The sequence below is a fragment of the Sturnus vulgaris genome, chromosome 27 (genome assembly GCF_052056855.1).
Source record: "Sturnus vulgaris isolate bStuVul1 chromosome 27, bStuVul1.hap1, whole genome shotgun sequence".
Lineage (NCBI taxonomy): Eukaryota > Metazoa > Chordata > Aves > Passeriformes > Sturnidae > Sturnus > Sturnus vulgaris.
Genome location: NC_142269.1, coordinates 3,237,122 through 3,258,261, shown reverse-complemented (window position 1 = coordinate 3,258,261; position 21,140 = coordinate 3,237,122). Strand labels below are relative to the sequence as shown.

Below are 21,140 nucleotides of genomic sequence, written 5' to 3'. Positions count from 1 at the left end.
ACTCCTCGGCAGAGAATTCCCAGCTCCATCCCAGCCCTGCCTGCAGTGGAAATTCCTTCAATAATTCAGGATTGCTGCGGAATGCTGCGGGCTCCGGGGAAAAGGGCACAGGGAGGGGAGGGGGGGATTGAGGGACCCCAGCCCAGCCCAGGATGGCTCCAGGATTTGGGAGCTGCTGCTCCCGAATTCCATGGAATTGTGGTGGCTGTGGGAATCCGGGAATGCTCCCATATTATTCCCAGGCTTTTCCAGCGTCTCTGCTTCCAAAGGGCCTCCAGGAACGGCCACTTCCCATTTCCCACAGGGTGGGAGAGAATCCCGAGCTCCAGGCTCTGGAATGTCGTGTCCTGTGCAGGAAAACACAATTCCAGAGGCAAACCCAGGGGAGAGGTGGAGCTCAGGGAGATTCCTGCGGGATTCTGGCCGGGAAATGAGGGATGAACGGGGGATGAGGCAGCGCTGGAGCATCCCGGGATCCTCAGGAGCAGTTTGGGATCTCCTGGAGTTTCCCAAACCTTTGGAATTGCAGCCTGGTTTGAATTCTGCTCCTTCTCCTCACCTCCAGGATCTGACACATCCCCCTGGGTGTGGAAATCCAGCCTGGAATCTTCCCATTCCCATTCCCCATTCCCCAAACCCATTCCCCATTCCCAAACTCCCAAACCCTTAAAAAATCTGTTCCCATCTCCAATTTTTCCCTCCCCCCCGGAAAGAATTCCATAGAATTCCAGAGCCATTCCTGGATTGTTTTTCCTCATCCCCTCGGATTTCCCCGGATTTTGGGATGCTCCAGCACTTTGCCACGGATTTGGGGATTTGCTGATCCCAGCCCTGGGTCACAGGGATCTTTAATTAACGTTGGGATCTTTAATTAACGCCCTCCTTGGCTCGCTGGGCTCAGCCAGATGGAGTTTAATTTAATTAGGAGATGTTAATTGCCCAGAACAGCAGGATTTACAGTCCATGGGCACAGGAGAGGTTTTGGGATCAGCCCCAATCCCCCCCTGGAGCTGCCCTGGGATCAGGGAATGTTGGGCTCGGCTTCCCATGCCCCCCAAAAATCCTGGATTTCACCAACATTCCAAGGGATTTTTTCCAGGATCTCCTCCAGGATTTGTGGGATCCAGGCCTGGAGCAGCCCCACCCAAAGGAATCCTTTGGAAAATCCCAAAAATCCTCAGCAAGGGGGAATTGCTGAGCCTGGGAAGGACATCCAGGTTTTTTTTGTTTTTTTTTGGGATCCCAGGACGTGGGGCTGTCCCAGTTCACCCAGTTTGACCAGTTTATCCTCCATCAGCTGGATGAAATCCTCCTTTTCCTGCTGCTCCTGGGGGAATCTGGGATCCAGGGAGCTGTTCCTGGGAGCAAGAGGACAAGAAATAAATAACAAATAAATAAATAAACAAACAAACAAAATAATAAAACCAATAAAAATTAAATATGCAAATGTAAGAATATAGAAGATAAAAATAGAGTAATATAAGATACACGATATTAAATATAATATAAAAATAAAATATAAAAATGTAATAAAAATTAAAAATTATTACTAATAACGATAATAATAATAATAATAATAATAATGATATTTCCAAGAGGAGCCCTCAGTCCCATCCTCTCCCTCCCTGCTCCCTCCTCTCCCCATGCCATAATTCCACAATTCCCCTCCTCTCCCAATTAACTCCCCCAATTAACACAGCTCCTCCAGGGATTTCAATAATTCAGTCCCAGCGATGGGACCCGATGGAAGGAGCAGCAAAAAAAATCCCAATTCCACTGGAAGCAGAACTGGGCTGGATTTCCCTGCCCACGCTGTGCCCAGGAAACTTCAAAAAGCCAAATCCGAGGGAGCTGCTCCTGTTTATTTCTCCAGTTTTTATTTCCCCAATTATTTCATCTGCTGCTCTTTTATTTTTTTTCCCTGGTTTTGGTTGTTTGTTTTTTTTTTTTTCCCCAGATTCTGTTTCCTGCCCCACTCAGGGAAGTTTCTCCCCCTTTTTGTGCATCCACAGCGCTCCCAGGTTTAAATGAAAATGAAATTTATATTTCTATTTCAATTAAATTTGAAATCAAACACAGCCCAGAATGTGGGATTGCCAAATTTCCTGCAGCCTGAGCCTGGAATTGCAGCCAAGGAGCCAAGTGGGCAGCAGGTCAGAAAGAGCAAATAAACCCAACCAAACCCTCTCTAATTAAATGTCTTCGAATTAAATTAACTCCAAAAAGGTCATTAGGAACAAGTTGGGGGAGGAATTTGGGACACCAGGATGGAGATGGAGGGAAATGAAGAATTTCAGATCCCTCTGGAATTGCTCCCATTCCCTTCCCAGGGGATTTGGGGACCCAAAATCCTGCAGGAATCATGAAAAAACTCTGGAATTTTGGCCTCACCTGTAAAGAGAAACAACAGGTTTATATTGAAATTCCCTGTGCAACATTCCCCCCACCAAAAAAAACAAAAAAAATCTTCCCTGGCTTGCAGGAACCAGCAGGGACACGAGTGAGGAGAACCTGAGGAGGCTTAAAAACGAAACAGGAATTAAAAAAAAATAAACAACAACAACAGCAACAACGAAAAGAAAAAGACCAGAGATACCACAGGGTACAAAATAGGAATTATTTATATTTTTTTTTCTTTTTTTTTTTCTCCAAAAGAAAAAAAAAAAAAAACAAAACCAAAAAGAGTTCCCAGCTATTGAAAGATCTCTGCTGTAAGAAGTGACTAAATAGAAAGGGACAGGGCTGGCCCCAGACAGCCAGACCAGGTACAAACAGTGTCAGAATCACAGGGGCTCACACGCAGCAGTGAAATCCATCAATTCATCTTGGCAAAGGGCTTTGGGGTTTTTTTTTTTTTTTTTTGTTGTTGTTTTTTTCTGTTAAAAAAATCAGGAGGGAAAAGGGGAAATAAAGCAGGGGGGAAATGCCCAGGACATTTCCCACAATGGTTAAACCAGAAACCGTCCTTGGCTCGAGGGGTCTCACTCATCCTCTCCCAGCACAGCCCCCCGTGCTCTGAGCACACATTTCATAGCAAAAAGGGCTTTTCAACCTTTTTTTCTTTCTTTCTTTCTTTTTTTTTTTTTTTTTTTTTTTGTCTGTTTGCAGTGGACACACAAGTGCTAAAACAGTGAATTCATCTCCTGGCTGAGGGGCAGCAGGGCACAGACCCCACATCCAGCTCAGCTCAGCTCAGCTCAGGACTTTGGGAACCAAAGTTTACCATAAATACTCTTGGAGCTCCCCACCAAGTTCGGGGAGGAATTTTTTTTTGTTTGTTTTGTTTTGTTTTGTTTTTTTTCCTCCCCCACCCACCAAAAAAAAAAAAAAAAAAAAAAAAAAAAAAAATTTCTGGGTGGAATTCTTGCCCTTCAGAAAAGTCCCCGTGTGGCTCCTCCCCAGGGCATCTCCCACCCCCCAACACACACAGAGCCCCCCCTGGGGCCGGGCCAGCCCGGGCAGGGCCAGCCCGGAGGGGCCTCGGGAACACAAGAAGACACAGGGAATGGCGACCAGCCCCGAGCCCACCACCCTCCCCCCTTTCCCCAAAGTTTCTCGGCGCTGTCGGACAAAGTCTGGGGTCGCACGGAGCGGCCTCTCGCCACCCCCGAGAGCAGAGCCCGAGCTCGGCGCGGGTCCCGCCGGGCTCCCCGCTGCTCAAAGCGCTGCGGCGGCAGCGGCGGCGCAGCCGGGGCCGCTTCCACAAAAGCTCGAGATGAACCGGGCCGGGTTTAGGATTGCTTGAGCCGCTTGCGGGGCGGGCCCAGGAACGGGCACTGAGCCGAGGCCAGAGAGCGATAGGCCTCGGCCACCAGGTGAGGGTGAGACACCACCATGGACTTCCAGCCAGACGTCTCCATCACGTCCGAGGCGTGGCTGGAACGGAGACACGGAGGGGTCAGGGGGCAACTGGGAGAACTGGGGTTAGAGACTGGGAGAACTGGGATAACTGGGGTTAGGGGGGAACTGGGAGAACTGGGATCACTGGGAATGGGGACTAGGGGAATAGGGAGTGGGATAACTGAGGTGACAGACTGGGATAACTGGGAAATATGGCCGGGATAATGGGGAACGAACAGGATGAGGGACTGGGATAAGCAGGAGCAAACTGGGATCAGGGACTGGGATAACAGGAGCAAACTGGGATCAGGGACTGGGATAACAGGAGCAAACTGGGATCAGGGACTGGGATAAGCAGGAGCAAACTGGGATCAGGGACTGGGATAACAGGAGTAAACTGGGATCAGGGACTGGGATAACAGGAGTAAACTGGGATCAGGGACTGGGATAACAGGAGCAAACTGGGATCAGGGACTGGGATAACAGGAGTAAACTGGGATCAGGGACTGGGATAACAGGAGCAGCCCTGCAGGCTCTTGCCAGGGCCCTGAGGAACTCGGGGTTTCTCCTGCTGGGCTCTCTCTGAGGGGTCTGGCCCCGTTTCAGGAGAAGCTGCAGCACATTCCAGGTGGGATGGCAGAGCAGGGAACTGATCCCAGCTCCCAGAACATTCCAGGTGGGATGGCAGAGCTCACATTCCAGGTGGGATGGCAGAGCTCACATTCCAGGTGGGATGGCAGCACAGGGAACTGATCCCAGCTCCCAGAACATTCCAGGTGGGATGGCAGCACAGGGAACTGATCCCAGCTCCCAGCACAGGGATGGTTTCAATCGATATAAAAAGCACGGGAGGAGCTGCACCCAGTGACAGAAATGTTCCATTTATTTATTAAAGCTTGGCTGGGATTTTCCATCTGCTGCTGGATGGAGAGCTGCAATCAATCCCTCAGCATCAAATCATGGAATGCTTTGGGCTGGAAGGACCTTAAAGCTCATCCAGCTCCCCAGCTCCTGCTATCCCAGGATGATTCCAGGATCAGAATTCCCTGATCCTGCCCTGCCTGCAGCTTCTGGGGATCCCAGGAAGCTCCAGAGCAGCTCCCAGGCTGGAGAACCCCAGGGGAACGAGGCTGAGCTGGGTTTGGAATGCTGGATAAACCATGGATCACAGGGAGGGAACTCAAAAATGACAGAGCAAAACCTTCCCTGCAGGGGCCAGCACGGAGTGGGAGCATTTAACAATTTAACAATTTAACAATTAACAAATCTGGGATCTTGGGATGGGAAGGAACCTGGACTTGGTTGGTTTGGAGTGAGCAGGGAAAGAGAAATGGGAAAGGGGAAGGGAAAAAGGGGGGAAAAGGGAAAATGGAAGGGAAAAGGAAAAGGTTTGTCCATCCTGGAGTAATTACTCACTAATTAATGAAGTCCACAGCCTGGGTTTTGAGCTGGTCTGCGCTGTGCAGGTCAGCCAGGATCAGGATCTCAGCTGCATTCTCCACGGACAGGTTACTGCAGAGAGCATCCTCACACATCACCTTCAGCCTCTCCAGGGCATACTGGGACAAAACCATGGAATTACCCCTGGAATTACCCCTGGAATTACCCCTGGGTACTGCCCAGGGCATCCTCACACATCACCTTCAGCCTCTCCAGGGCATACTGGGATAAAATCATGGAATTCCAGCAGGGAACACCTCAGGGGGGTGGGAATCCTCAAGTTCTGCTCCTCCACTTCAGGTTTGTACCTGGAATTTTGTGGGATCTTTGCTCTGGGATTGGCTCCATCTCTATGGATTGATTGATTGATTGATTGATTGATGATTGGTTTCAGGATCTCACTGAGATTTCCCTGCCAGGGCTGGATTTGAAGGCTCAATCCCAGCTCCTGAACCCTGGCTGATAACACAGGCTGAGCACTGGGGAGTTTTCTCTGGCAAATTGAGAGGGCAAATCAAATTTCTTTGCTAATGTGTCTCAATAAATGAAGCAGCGTGTGGGGCCAGCCCTGGGTTTGATAATTGCCTGTCAGAGCCTCCAATGTAACAAATAAAGCTGGGCACTCTTCCTCTGGAGATGGAACATTCTCTTCCATGTATCCACTTTTTAACTTCCATTTTTTGCTACAAAGAACTCATTTTTAATTACATTGTTGGCCCAGAGTGGCCACTGTGGGCTCTCAGCAGCAACATTTCCCTTCCCTCCTTTTTTTAATTCCACCTCTCTCCCCCATCCTCCTGCACTGGGAGCTGCTGAAGTTGAATTTTGGTTGGTTTTGGGCTAATTACAGCTTTTCCCTAAGGGACAGCAGAGCTCTGAGGGAGCTGCTTCAGTCCCTGGGGGAAATATTGGATGCTTGATGTGTTTTCCTGGAGGAGTTTTTTTATTTCTGTTTTTTTTTTTTTAATTTTTTTTTTAATTCCTGCTTTTAAAGCCCACAAGGAGCTGGAAAGGGAAAGCAAAGCTGTGTTAGAAGGCAGGAAAATCAGAATTAAAACTCTGCCTGCCCTCAGTGCTGCTGCCCCAAGGCAATGCCTTGGAATCCTGGATAATCCTGGATAAACACCAGGAATCCTGGGCATGGCTGTGATCAATCCTGGAATCTCCTGGCTCTGATTCCCACCTCAATCCTGGCTGGAATTCTGGGATTTTTCCCTCCTCAGCCAGCCCTGGGACACAGAAGGACACAAAGAACCCCCAGCACAGAATCCCAGGATTCCAGGAGCTGGGGAGAATCCCAGGATTTCAGAGACTGCACCAGGCTCCATTCCCCAGGGAATTCCAGCAGGAAAACCAGCACCAGCTCCCACTGCAGGATTTCCAGAGCCCCAGGAAGGGCTGGCAGGAGGCAGGGCAGGAGCAGAACTGTTTGTCCAGGCTCAGCACTGCTCCAGGGATTTGGGAATAAGCACATGGAAAACATCCCTGGGCCAGTTCTGTAATTGTGTGCTCAGCCCAGCTCGGATCATGCTGAACAGGCTCTTCTGGGAGCTCCCAAAAATCCTTAAAAATGAGCAGCAGAGCAAAAAAAAAAAAAATTCCTGCAGGTTTAATGGGAAGATCTGCAGCAGAGTCCTCTGGAAGCTTCAGAAATGTTTAAAAATGAGCAGTGGAGACAGAAATTCCTGCTGGATCTCCAGCTGTGCAGCTCCAGATGTGCTCTGTGTCAATCTGATGGTCCAGGTGTGGCTCCAGGTTCCCCAATTCCAAGGATTCTGCCCATCCCAAGGCTCTGGGAGCACTGTGGAAAGGAAATCCCAGGGCATTCCCATCTCCCCCAGCATCCATAAATCCCAAATTCACCTTGTCAGCAGCTGCCAGCAGATCATCTGCCATCTTGTCCAGGTTTGGGGCCTTGCCAGTGTAAATGAAACACATCATCTCCTTGAACACCTCGGGCTCCACGTCGTTGATCTCCACCCGGTTCTGCAAGGGGAAAAAAGGAGATTTTTGGGGTCTGACAAGGGGGATCCAGGGCTCATCCCACCCCAAAGACCTGCAGTGTCACAGGGAAAGTGGTTACAGGGTGTTGAACTTGAAAAAGAAAAGGGGAAAAAGGAGGGGGAAAGAGGGAAAGGAGAGGGGGAAAGAGAGGGGGAAAGGAAGGGAGGAAAAGAGAGGGGAAAGAGGGGGGAAAAGGAAGGAAAAGAAAATACATGGATGGAGTAAGAACTCTAAGCTGTATCCCACATTCTCCACTTCTCCCTGTGTCCCCCAGCCTCTTTCCCAAGGGAACAAAGGGACAATTGATCCCAAAACCCTTTTTTCCTGCTCCCTTCAGGGAGAGGAGCAGTTCCAGGTGCCAGAGGGGACCCCCCTGAGCAGGACCCCCCTGAGCAGGACCCCCCTGAGCAGGACCCCCCCCCTGAGCAGGATCATTCCCTCAGGCCTCACCTTTTTGCTCTCCTCCATCTCGTGCTCGAACATGGCACTGAACACGGGGGATCGTGCTGTGGGGAACAGAGGGAACAGAGCTCCTTGGGAATGCTGAACCCTCTGGGAATGCTGAACCCTCTGGAAAGGGCTGGATGCTGCTGCCAGCACCTCCCCAGCTCCCTGCACCTCCCAGCAGGGTTTTCCAGACTCCCTTGGATGCCTGAAGTGTGCCAGGCCAGGCTGGACATGGCTTGGAACACCCTGAGACAGTGGGAGGTGTCCCTGCCATGGATGAGCTCTGAGCTCCCTCCATCCCAGACCATTCCCTCCATCCCAGACTATTCCCTGATCCCAATCCATTCCCTCCATTCCAATCCACTCCCAATCCATTCTCTGATATCAAACTACTCCCTCCATCCCAATCTATTCTTTCCATCCTAAACCATTCCCTCCATCCCAAACCCCTCCCTGGCAGTCCCGGGTACCTGCCAGGATGGCTCTGTGACTCCACCCCCTCCATTCCCAGATCCCAAACCCCTCCCAGGGCACCCCCAGGTACCTGCCAGGATGGCTTTGTGGCTCCACACCAAACCACTCCCCCCATTCCCAGATCCCAAACCCCTCCCAGGACACCCCCAGGTACCTGCCAGGATGGCTCTGTGACTCCACCCCCTCCATTCCCAGATCCCAAACCCCTCCCAGGACACCCCCAGGTACCTGCCAGGATGGCTTTGTGGCTCCACCCCCTCCATTCCCACATCCCAAACCCCTCCCTGGCCCCCCAGGACACCCCCCAGGACACCCCCAGGTACCTGCCAGGATGGCTTTGTGGCTCCATCCCAAACCACTCCCCCCATTCCCCGATCCCAAACCCTTCCCTGGCCCCCCAGGACACCCCCCAGGACACCCCCAGGTACCTGCCAGGATGGCTTTGTGGCCCTTGAACTCCTGGCCGGCCACGCAGAGGCAGCAGTCGGTGAAGCGCGAGTTCTCCCAGAGCCCGCCCAGCTCGTCGGCCAGGCGGCACTCGGGCACCTTCACCATGTTCATGGTGTTCTGGCCCGAGATGTTCACTGAGTCCTGCACCACGCTCACCTGGGGACAGCCACGCTCAGGGACAGCCCCCGGGCCTGCACAGCCCTGCTCTGGGCCAGGGCAGGGCAGCCCGGGGCACCCACAGAGCCCGGGGCAATGAAAACCCTCAATTCAGGCACAGGGGGTTCCAAATTCCCCACTTTTAAAGGATTCTTTGCACCTGCACCATCCCAAATCCCAGATCCCAGCAGGTTTCCCCCTCAGCCCCACACTGACAGCACGTCCATGCAATCCATGAGGAGGTTTCTGAAGGAAGTGGAACTGGATTTTTGCTCTTTCCTGATTTTTTCCACACACCACACCTGACCCAGTTTCTCCCTCCATCATTGTGAGGCCTCCCCAATCAATAATGCAACAGCCAGCACACCAGGGGAACGAGGGACCCACAGGGGCAGTGTCTGACCCCACAGTGCCCCATGCTTCCCCTTCCAGGGGAGTTAAACACCCTAAAACACAACCAGACCCCACTCCAGGAGAGTTAAACACCCTAAAATACAATCATACCCAAGGAAATCAAGGAAAAAGCAAAGGAAAAAGCAAAAGAAAAAGGAAAAAGCAAAGGGAAGGAAAGGATAAAGGAAAGGAAAAGAAAGGATAAAGGAAAAAGCAAAGGATAAAGGAAAGGAGAAGGATCCCAGCCCTGATGCCAAACCAAAGGATTTGTTTCTGCCATGCCAGGATCTCCTCTCTCCTCCCATTTTGTGTTCAAGGAAGGGCTCCCTCCATCCCCAGGAATTTCTGCTGCTGATCAAACATCCTTGAGATGTTTGTTCATTTAAATATGTGCATGATTATGATGGCCAAAACCTGAAAAAAAAAAAAACCACCCCAAAAAACAAACCAAAAACCCCCAAAAATCCCAGCTGTCAAAGGACTTTGAAGCCCTTCTTTTATTCCTGAAAGAAAACACAGCAAAAAAAAAGACTCCCAGAAAAAAACAGTGCAGGAGATGCAAGGAGAGAACAACTTGTTCTGCTCTTTTCTGGCAAAAAAAAAAACCAAAAAACCAGCTCCAGGAAGGGGCTTGCAGTTAAAAAGACAATGGGAGTGAGGCACAAGAAGCTCTGAAGACACTAAATTAGAGTTTCTATTTGCTCATTAAGGTTTTCCAACTTAAATCTCTGGGTTTGGAAATAACTGGCTGCATCTTTGCCTGGAATAGCACAAGTGAAATAATAATGATGTTGTAGAAGAACACAAACACAACGAGCAGAAAATGGTGATTGCTGTAAAATCCCCTTTTCTCTCATTTTTCTCTGTGCTGGCTGTGCAGACACATGGAAGGAAATAAAGAGAAGCTCTCCTTCAGTGAGCAGGGCAGTTCAGGCTGGGATTATCCCAAGTGAGCCCCAAATCAAGGAACACAAACTGAGGGATGGGAACACCAAAGCACTGAGAAATGATCATCAAACCTGCCCAAATCCCATCAACATTCCAGGGAAAATGGAGCAGGAAGCTGAGGGATGGATCAGGGAAGGGAAAAAGGAACAGCCAGAGTAGGGTCAGACATCCAGCAGTGAGCCTGAGCCTGTGAGAGCCAGGGAAGGGCCAGCCCTGCTGTGAGCTGCAGGACCTGTCCTGAATGGGGCTGCAGGACCTGCCCTGAATGGGGCTGCAGGACCTGCCCTGAATGGGGCTGCAGGACCTGCCCTGAATGGGGCTGCAGGACCTGCCTGGAGCTCCCTGGGGATGCAGGACCTGCCTGGAGCTGCTGGAGCTACCTGGAGATGCAGGACCTGTCCTGAATGGGGTTGCAGGACCTGTCCTGAATGGGGATGCAGGACCTGCCTGGAGTGCCCTGGGGATGCAGGACCTGTCCTGAATGGGGCTGCAGGACCTGCCTGGGGCTCCCTGGGGCTGCAGGAGCTGCCCAGGGCTGGCAGCAGGGCTCACCTCACAGAACAGGGTCAGTTTATCATCTGGCAGGAGCCCGTTGGCCTCGTCCAGCAGGAAATCTCTCCTGATGAACTTCTTGAATCCCCAGTCCTTGCCTTGCACGAAGCGATAGGCGCGCTGGCTCTCTGCGGGATAGGCCCGGCTTAACCCAGGCCAGGCCACAGCACAGCCCAAAGCCTGGCCCACATCAGCCCACGAGGGGTTTCACACACACACACACACACACACACACACAGGGCTCTCACCCACCCCAGGAGGGCTTTCAGTCCCCCAGAGGGTTTCACTCACACAAAGAGTGGTTTCATCCACCCCAGGAGGGGTTTATCTCCCCCCACAGGGGTCTCATCCACCCTAGGAAAGGTTTCACCCACCCCACAGGGGTCTCATCCACCCCACAGGGGTCTCACCCACCCCACAGGGGTCTCACCCACCCCAGGAAAGGTTTCACCCACCCCACAGGGGTCTCACCCACCCCACAGGGGTCTCATCCACCCCACAGGGGTCTCATCCACCCCAGGAGAGGTTTCACTCACACAAAAAGGGGTTTCACTCGTTCCAGACGGGTTTCCCTCACCCCAGAAGGTCTTACTCACACAAAGAGGGGTTTCTCTCACCTAAAAGGGTCTCACTCACTCCAAGAAGGGTCTCACTCACATAAAGAGGGATCTCACACATCCAAAGGGGGGTTTCTTCTCCCTAGAAGGGTTTCCCCCACCCAGAAGGATCTCACTCACCCCAGAGGGTTTTCTCCCCTCAGGAAGGGTTTCCCCCACCTAAAAGGGTTTCACACCCCAGGAAGGGTTTCCCCCACCCAGAAGGATCTCACTCACCCCAGGAAGGGTTTCCCTCACCCCAGGAAGGGTTTCCCTCACCCCAGGAAGGGTTTCCCCCCCTCAGGAAAGGTTTCTTTCCCCGGAAGGGTCTCACTCACCCATGGCCTTGGTCTCCTCCCCCTTGGCATTGAGGATGGAGAATTTGAACTTGGCCCTGACCTCGCTCTTGGGGCAGCTCACGAGCAGCAGGTACAGGGACAGGTAATCCTTGCTCTCCTCGTCCAGGCCCTTGGGGTTCACACGTAAACACCTGCAAAGGGGCACGGGCAGGGTCAGGGAAGGGATTTCCATGTGGGATTCCCACATTTCCCCAGCAAACCAGGGCTGGTAACAAGCCCTGAGCCCCAGGGGAGCACAGGGAGGGTGAAAGGAGCAGAGCTGGGGTACAGCTGCACCCTCACACTGAGAAAAACACCCAGGAATTCTGAGCAAAACAAGAAAGCCCCAGGGAGAAGGGCTGGAATGGCTGAGAAAACCCCTGGGTACCAATCCTCAGAAAAGGAAAGTGAAATAAATAAGATGGAAGGAATGGGTTGGAGGAAGCACAACAAATGCAGAGAAATGGTTGGTAAAATTCCACAGGAGGCAACTGCAAGGAACAAGGGATTTCTGGAAGGTCGGTGGTTCTTAAAAAAAAAATAAAAACAACCAGGGTTAAAAGGAAAATCTCCTCCTGTGTGAAGAAAAGGCAGGAAGAGGCTCCTCCATGACCTGAAACCTGACACAGAATCCAGCAAGAACAAAAAGCAGACAGATAATGAACAGCTCCCACACACAGGGACCAAATGCACAGATCCAGATGTTGCAGGGAGGGCACAAAGGTGACAGGAACAAAGGCAGGCCAAGGAAAGCACAGCTCTGCCACCCAAAGGACAGTGACAGAGCTGTCACTGTATCCCGTGGATACAGCTCGTCCTGGGGCTGCTTCCCCACGGATTGTGCTGCAAAGGGAAATTCTGAACTGCTGCACATCGGGGGAAAAGCAGGAATGAGAGCCCAGGGATGCAGCAGGACAGGGCTCAGAGCAGACACAGGCTCTGAGCAAAGTCCACTCGGAGTTACTGGAAATCACTGAGGCCTCAGGGAAGATAAGGGAGGTTTAGAGGAAAGGGAAAGGCCCCAAACGAGGTCATGCTGAAGAGGCAGCAGCTGCTGGGCAGGAGCAGTGAGAGGACATTGGCACTTCCCTCATCCCTGTGCTCTCCACAAATAAACTGACATTTACAGCAAGGGGTTCACAGCAGCAAAAATTCCCTTGTGAACCCCACAGAACTGGGAGGGTGAAATGGGCTGTGCACCCTCCCAGCCTCACCTGGATTTGGCACAGAAATCTGTTTTGAAGGTAAATAAATCTGGTTTGGTTTGTGTGCAAACACTGCTGAGGCATTGGGGCTGTGCTGGGCAGGATAACAATGCTCCCATGGATTCCCTGTGTCCCAAAGCCCCCAAATCCCCAGTGCTCAGCCCCTGGCTCTGGATGTTCCCATGGATTCCCTGTGTCCCAGAGCCCCCAAATCCCCAGTGCTCAGCCCCTGGCCCTGCTCTCACCACTTGAGTTTGTCGTTGGCTCCAGAGGAGAAGGTCGAGCTCTTGATCACCTCCCCCATCTCCTCCCGGCAGAAGCTGAAGTTGTTGATGGTCCACATGTAGGAGAACTTCACCACCTTGATCTGGGGGAGACAATGGCAGCTGAGGAACTGCTGTGGAACTGCTGTGGAACTGCTGTGGAACTGCTCTGTGTAACTGCACTGATTGTTGTGCAACTGCTGTGTAAGTGCAGTGATTGCTGTGTGTACCTGCCATAACTACCCTGTGTGTAACTGCAGTGTGTAACTCCACACCCACCCTAACCCCTGGAGCTGTACCCGTGTGTAACTCCAGCTGTAGCTGTGTGTAACTCCAGCTGTACCTGTGTGTAACTCCAGCTGTACCCGTGTGTAACTCCAGCTGTACCCGTGTGTAACACCAGCTGTACCCGTGTGTAACACCAGCTGTAGCTGTGTGTAACTCCAGCTGTACCTGTGTGTAACTCCAGCTGTACCTGTGTGTAACTCCAGCTGTACCTGTGTGTAACACCAGCTGTACCTGTGTGTAACTCCAGCTGTACCTGTGTGTAACTCCAGCTGTACCTGTGTGTAACTCCAGCTGTAGCTGTGTGTAACTCCAGCTGTAGCTGTGTGTAACTCCAGCTGTACCTGTGTGTAACTCCAGCTGTAGCTGTGTGTAACTCCAGCTGTACCCGTGTGTAACTCCAGCTGTACCTGTGTGTAACTCCAGCTGTAGCTGTGTGTAACACCAGCTGTACCCGTGTGTAACTCCAGCTGTACCTGTGTGTAACTCCAGCTGTACCCGTGTGTAACTCCAGCTGTACCTGTGTGTAACACCAGCTCTCGGCCACCGGCCCGCTGGACATCTCTGCCGGAGGGGGGGGACTCGGCACCCGGGACATCGCCAGCTTGGGAGTGGGGAGGGGCACGGGAGGCAGGAATGGGGTCAGCTGCACCTGGGGGGGAGAGAGAGACCATCAACAACCAGGAGAAACCAGGAACAGCCAGCAGAAATCATCAACAACCGTCAGAAACCATCAACAGTCAGCAGAAATTATCAACAACCAGCAGAAACCATCAACAACCATCAACAGCCAGCACAGAACAGGGTCAGCTGCACCTGGGGGAAGAGAGAGACCAGAAACCATCAACAACTATCAACAACCATCAGAAATCATCAACAACCATCATAAATCATCAACAACCATCAGAAATCATCAACAACCAGCAGGGAAAAGAGCTGAATTTCGTTCTGGAGAGAGTAAACCCATAGAAATCAACAATCAGCAGGGAAATGGAGCTGAGCTGTGCCTGGAGGGACAGGAACGGACAAATCAAACCCAACTGGAGGGGATAAATTCCTCTCTGTCCCCTCCAAACACCCTCCAGACTCGATGTGACAAGGGAAGGCTGCACTGAGGCATCTCCACGAGCACAGAGCTCCCCCAGGCCGAGCCCGGAGCCAGCACTGAGGGTTTGGCACAGGGAAGGGCCCGGGCTGAGCCTTCTGCTCACGGCTTTGTGTCCTGCAGCACCTCACACACCACGGGGACAAGAGGGAAAGCAGGCAGGGATTTGGGGACTGGCCACCTGTCTGCATGCTGAGCTACAAGATGGTCAGGGATGGAAAGGCTTCAGCAGGAGCAGGAAATAAATAAAGCATGAGAGCAGGCCTGAAACTGGGTTTTGTTGTTAAAATTGCAGTAATTTCAGTGATTTGGTTTTTAACTAACAGCTTTTTACTCGTTGCCACGAGTGTTCTGATCTCTGAAAATGCAGATTTTATTTGAGAAGAGTTAAAAGGATGGATTAAAAAAAAAAGGCATAAAACTAATTTAAAATAACTTTGGAATAATCTGAAACAGCAATTCCACGGCCCCTCCACACAGCCCTGGCAGGGAGTTCTCCATGGGCTGGGTTTGCTGCTCAGGACACCTCAGGTGTCACCAGGTGTCACCTCCCCAGCAGTGCTGGCACCCCCGGGCTGGAGCAGGATGGAAAAGCACGGCAGGTTTGAGGGAAATATTCGGGAAATAATTCAGATATCACAGCTCAGGAGAGGCAGGGACACACGGCAGGCACAGGCAGAAATATCAAACACAGGAAACAAAACTGCAAATATTATTTTATGGCCCCGTGTGTACAGTGGGAGTTTGCTACTCCTCGGCTATAAATAACAAACTCCTGGCTCGGGACTGAGCTAAAATCAGAGCGATTCTCACCCCATTCGCGAGCACTTCCAGATGGAGACATCGGATCCGCACAGGAAATGTTCCCTTGTCACCCTGCCCAAGTCCCCTCCCGGCCCCACAGCTCAGCCCCGGGAACCCCTGGAGAGCCCACACCTCACCTGGCACAGGTGGGCACGGAAACTCCACAAAGAATCCCGGGACAAACCCAGAAATCAGCGGAGTTTAACCCCAAAAATCTGTCACCTTCTGAGGATAAAGCAACTCCTAAGAAAGGCAGGGAAATTCCTGGGGAATTGCACTTCCAGATGCACTCAGAGGGAGGAAGGAGGGAGGGAAGGAAGGAAATTTTTAATTGAGGCTTTTGAGGGGTTCTTGGTGCTTTTTGGGGTTTCTGGTCCTTCCCCAAGTCGGGAGAGGCCACATCTCATCCCTCTTCCCACCGGGAAAATTCCTGTGTCCGTCACTGATGGGATGGGATGGAGATGGGGATGGGATGGGATGGGGAGGGGATGGGATGGAGATGATGGGGATGGGGATGGGGATGGGATGGGGATGGGGATGGGGATGGGGATGGGGATGGGGATGGGGATGGGGATGGGATGGGGATGGGATGGGGATGGGGATGGGATGGAGATGGGGATGGGATGGGGATGGGGATGGGGATGGGATGGGGATGGGGATGGGGATGGGGATGGGGATGGGGATGGGGATGGGGATGGGGATGGGGATGGGGATGGGGATGGGGATGGGGATGGGATGGGGATGGGATGGGGATGGGGATGGGGATGGGGATGGGATGGAGATGGGATGGGATGGGGATGGGGCAAAGGGGGAAGGAAGAACGAGCCACGGATCAGGGAGTGACCCCCCGGAATGGGAGTGACCCAAAATCACGGAACGGATACAATTAAATGTTTCTCTCCTGAGCACTGCAGTGTATCTTCACCAACATTCCTGACCTTACAAGACCCCAATACCTAAAATGAGCCCATTTCAGATTAACCTCTGGGCTTGTGCTGTGTTTAACTCTGTCCCAGCTGGGCACAAGGCCCTTCTCTGCTCCTGGAAAATGATTTCTGTTGTCACAGGTTGGATCAAAGTTGCTGTGTTTAATTCACAGCCCGAATGTGACACCAGGCCCAGCCTCAAATGCACAACTTAAACCTCGTGTCTGTGCCTAAAGCCCTTCTTAAATCCTAGACCAGAACCTTCCCAGGAGGATCTGTAACACAGGCTGAGAAAAGCTGAGCCGAGCTCTTAATATGAGAATTTCAGCCCTTTTTGCTCTAAAATCAGCAGAATCTGCTGCATCCATGGCCAAGCCAGCACCTTCCAGATGGGAATGTTTAATCCCTGCCACGATCCTGACTTGATGAACTCCACAGATGCCTAAAAATAAACTTCATAAACTCTACAGATGCCTAAAAATAAACTTTATAAACTCCACAGATGCCTAAAAATCCCTGGAGCTCTGAGGCCAGCGACACCTCAGCTCACAGCAGTGCAAGCCCTGCCTGCAGCCAGAGAATTCCCTCCCAGGAATTCCCAAGAATTCCCCAGGCACTGGCCACAGTCGGTGCTTTGGTGCCTTTCCAGCCCTAAAAACGTGAAGAAAAAATTCCAAAACAACCCCAGCCCCCTCCTCCCCAGTTCCAGCTCAGTGTTTTCCTCCTCCTCAGCATCACAGAGACTTCCAGAACCTCTCATGGAACAGCACAAAACCCACAGGGATCACCCCCAGCTCCTGGCCCTGCACAGGACATCCCAAAATCCCGATCCTGGCAGCTCCCGGAGCTCCAAGGATGTGCTCATTCCCTGGGGAGCTGTTCCAGTGCCCCACCGCCCTCTGCGGGAAGAACATTTCCCTAAAATCCACCCTAAATCCCCCAAACCCAGCCCAAATCCCTCCTGACAGCCCTCGGAGAGAAGAGCTCAGCACTCGATTATCACTCGATTATCAGCCAACTCCTTCCCCCCTCAGCAAGCAGCGAAAGGACGTTTAAAAGCACCGGAGGACATTCAAAAACACCAAAACACCAACAAAAAGAACCGAATCCGTTTCCGGATCGGCTTCTGAGCTGCTCCTCCACCTCCTCGGGGGTGCAACCACCTCAAGCCCACAGCTGGTGCCCCGTCAGGTGTTTCTGGACTTGGCCACGCGTTTTTTATTTCTCAGCTCCGAGCACGGCCGCCTCGCAGCACTGAGGAAGGAGCAGCTCCCTGTCAATAAAAGGGTTTTGGCCGTTCCCCTGTGTTTATTTTGGGCTCTCTCCATTTTCTGGCAGGTTTTTGCTGGGTTTCCTCCCTGCACCGAGCAGCAAAACCCCGGCAGAGCGAGGCTGGAGGAATCGGCGAGATCTTACATAATCCTCCAGCCGTGCACAAATCCAGGCGGGCTGGGATCCCACAGAATTCCTGAGGAATTCCCATAGAGCAGGGATCCCACTGAATTCCCAGGGATCCCACAGAATTCCCAAGGAATTCCCGAGGAGCAAGGATCCCACAGAAATCCAGAGGAGCAGGGATCCCACAGAATTCTCGAGGGATTCCCATAGAGATGGGATCCCACAGAATTCCTGAGGAATTCCCGAGGAGCAAGGATCCCACAGAATTCCCGAGGGATTCCCACGGAGCTGGGATCCCACAGAATTCCTGAGAAATTCCCGAGGAGCAGAGATCCCACAGAATTCCTGAGGAATTCCCGAGGAGCAGGGGTCCCACAGAATTCCCGAGGAATTCCCGAGGAGCAGGGGTCCCACAGAATTCCCGAGGAATTCCCATAGAGCAGGGATCCCACTGAATTCCCAGGGATCCCACAGAATTCCTGAGGAATTCCCGAGGAGCAGGGGTCCCACAGAATTCCCGAGGAATTCCCCCCAGCACGGGGAACTGGAGCTGCCTGCCCCATCTGGCAGGGATAACAACACTCGGGACTGGGATGATCCCGAGTTCCCAGGGGCCAGGAATGAGCAGCAAATCCCACAGGGAAAAGCTGGAGTGAGGCTGGGACTGGAAAACCTCGCTGGGAAAAAGCTCAGCCCTCACTCCCAGATTAACCCAGAGCTCACCCCAGTGGAAACTGGGACAGGAGCTGCTGGGTTAACTGGGTTTAACGTCTATTTATTTATCAGGGATATCAGCATCTCCCGAGCCTCCTCCACAGGAAAAGAGCAGGAAATTGGAGTGAGGCTGGCACAAGAAACAATGCTTTTTAAAAGTATTTCAGTGTGGGCTGGGCAGGCAGAGATGGCCTCACTTTAACTCCCCTCCTTGACCTGTGTTTGTGCCCAAATCCCCGAGATTTTGGGGAGAAAAGGGGTGGGTTTAGAACAGGAACTGCACTCCAGGCTGTCAAACGTGGAGCAGTTTCCATTTGATGGGCACAGTTCTGTGTCACTGTCCTGAGGCAGGGACAGCAGGACACCCTCCGAGCACTCTCCTGTCCTGAGCTCAATCCCACCCTAACAAAGCATCAAAAAGGAGAAAAAAAAAAATCTGGTTTTTCTTCAGGTGACAACAAAACAAGGGGCAAAGTGACACCAAATCGTTGTGGGCAGCTGTTTGGAAATTGTCACTGAAAGACAAAGCAGGTGGATGTTTTACTTAAACAATTCAGGGTTTGGAGTTCTGTTTTATAAAGCATAAATAAGTGTCATTCTTCAGACTCTCACAACAAGCCACCACTTAGAACTCCAAAGTCAAAGTGAAAAAGGGAGGAAATGAGGGAAAAGTGTTTTATTTTTTTCTTTTCCTCATGTCAGGACGGTGCTTTAGAACCACAACACAAACACGTCCGGCAGTGCTGGGTTAGAGCTGACAGCAGATCCCATCACACCTGATCACTCGTGCCCCTGTCAGAACTCCTGTCAGACCCAGACAATCCCACCTCCCGCTCCGGGCTCTCTGCTTTCCCTTTGGAGCACCGGGAATGCGGCCCGTGCTGGGCAGCAGCACCAGCAGCGCTCCAGGATGGCCCCAGCTCCCCGGGAAAGGGAATTATTTCCTTTTCCACACTGCAGGATGATGCACCATTTCCTCCAAACAGCACCACAGGCCCCACACTCTCCTGGGGAGCAGCAGCGGCGATCCCGGCTCTGATTCTCACCCGGCCCAGCCTCGGGAAGGAGCCCAAGGTCCGGGCCAGGCCACAACCTGTCACCCGTCCGGCCTGATCCCATCCTCATCCCAGCGCTCCCACTCCGGCCCGCTTCCCTTTCTCCCACTCGTGCTCCCTCCCCCGGCTCCAGGCACTCCACAGCCCCTCTCCCCCAGCCTGGCGATCTCCAGGAATGCCCGCCCCATGTTTTTCCCCAACTTTTCCCCACCGCCCCCCCATCCCGTCCCTCAGGCCCTGCGCTCTCCCCCCCCCCCCCGCCCCCCCACTCCCCTCACAACTCCTTCCCCTCCGCTCTCACCTCGCGGCCCGAGGAGCGGCCCCGCCGGCGGTGCGGCGCTGCTGGGAGGCCGGAGGGAGGCGGGGAGCGCTGCCCGGGCAGGTGCGGTGTGTGGGGACGGCCCCCGGACCCCGCAGCCCCCTCAGGAGACCACCAGCAACCAGGGATCACTATTTGGCAGCATGTCCTCCCGGGCCGGTCTCCGCCGAGCGCGACCCGGGGATCACTATTGCGCAGGTGCCCGCAGCAGCTCAGCGCGCATGCGCGCGGGGCCGGGGTGGTGAGGTGGGGGGGGCCCAGGATATGGCGCTGCCCAGCGCTCCCCTCACGGCAGCGCATGCGCAGTGCGGGGCAGACGCCGCCGGCCACGCCCACCTCCCTTTACAGGCGCGCGCCCGTCGCGCGAGAGCTCTCCCGGCGTCGCGAGCACGCGCGGCCGGGCTGGCTCCGCGCACGCGCATTCCCTCACACCTCCCTTTGTGGCAGGTGCCGTCCCTGCTGCGCTTTCACACACAGATCACTTTGTGGCAGGCGTGCCCTGGCGGCCCTGCCCCTCCTGCTGCCCCGCTGATGAAAGCTCGTCTGGCAGCGCCGCTCAGCGGGCGCCGTGTGCCTCGCTGTCCATTCGCTGTCCCCGTGCCGTTCCACCGCCACTATGTCTGCCACAGAGCCCTGCCCCACACGGCCCTCGCAGGCGGCACCGCCTTCCCCCGGTCCTTAGAGAGGTTTCCAGGTGTGCCATCGCCTTTTTCCTCAAGGCTCTGTGAGGCGACACCTGCCTGAGGAATGGCGGGAATCATCTCCCCTCACGGACACCTGCCTAAGGAATGGCGGGAATCATCTCCCCTCACGGCTCCGTGAGGGGACGCCTTCCTGAGGCAATGGCGGGTGAGCTCCGTGAGGGGACACCTGCCTGAGGAATGGCAGGAACCATCTCCCCTCATGGACACCTGCATAAGGAAATGGGGGGAGCGATGTCCCCTCACGGCTCCATGAGGGGACACTTGCCTAAGGGAATGGCGGAAGACAGCTTCCCTCACGGACACCTGCCTAAGGAATGGCGGGAACCCTATCCCCTCACGGCTCCGTGAGGGGACGCCTTCCTGAGGGAATGGCAGGAACCATCTCCCCTCACGGACACCTGCCTAAGGAATGGTGGGAGCGATCTCCCCTCACGGCTCCGTGAGGGGACACTGCGGGAGAGGAAGGTGGGAACCATCACCGCGTTCCCTCATGGTTCCGTGAAGGGTCATGCCGGGGGAATGGCAGGAGCCATCTCCCCTTCCCTCACAGCTCCATGAGGGGACACTGCCTGCGGGAATGGCGGGTGCTCTTTCCCCTCACAACTCTGTGAGAGAGAGTTACCAAAATCTCCCAAAAACGTAATGAAAAACAAGACTCCACCCCTGGTTTTCAGCGTTATCGACTCAGGCCTTGCTTTCTCCTTGGCTCGGGCTCCCGGCTGAC

General features: G+C 53.4%; 1 protein-coding gene across 1 annotated transcript; it reads right to left on the bottom strand.

Moving 5' to 3' along the window:
• Positions 1-897: 897 nt before the first annotated feature.
• On the bottom strand, positions 898-19,917 carry SPOP (speckle type BTB/POZ protein). Its single transcript, XM_088179456.1, has 10 exons — positions 19,695-19,917; positions 13,912-14,043; positions 13,089-13,210; positions 11,639-11,790; positions 10,705-10,832; positions 8,634-8,811; positions 7,735-7,790; positions 7,144-7,266; positions 5,257-5,399; positions 898-3,876 (listed from the first exon to the last, which is right to left on the bottom strand). Exons 2-10 carry the CDS (start codon positions 13,987-13,989, stop codon positions 3,732-3,734), a joined length of 1,125 nt encoding a protein of 374 aa, XP_088035582.1. The 5' UTR covers positions 13,990-14,043; positions 19,695-19,917; the 3' UTR covers positions 898-3,731.
• Between the last annotated feature and the right edge of the window lie 1,223 nt (positions 19,918-21,140).

What these genes read in the sequence shown, in the direction of transcription:
- SPOP (XM_088179456.1), bottom strand. Translation starts at nt 13,989, where the DNA reads ATGTCCCGGGTGCCGAGTCCCCCCCCTCCGGCAGAGATGTCCAGCGGG. An exon ending in GCCAACGACAAACTCAAGTG is followed by an intron (nt 11,791 to 13,088) that starts GTGAGAGCAGGG and finishes GCCCCTTTGCAG; the next exon opens with GTGTTTACGTGTGAACCCCA. An exon ending in GGAGGAGACCAAGGCCATGG is followed by an intron (nt 10,833 to 11,638) that starts GTGAGTGAGACC and finishes CCTATCCCGCAG; the next exon opens with AGAGCCAGCGCGCCTATCGC.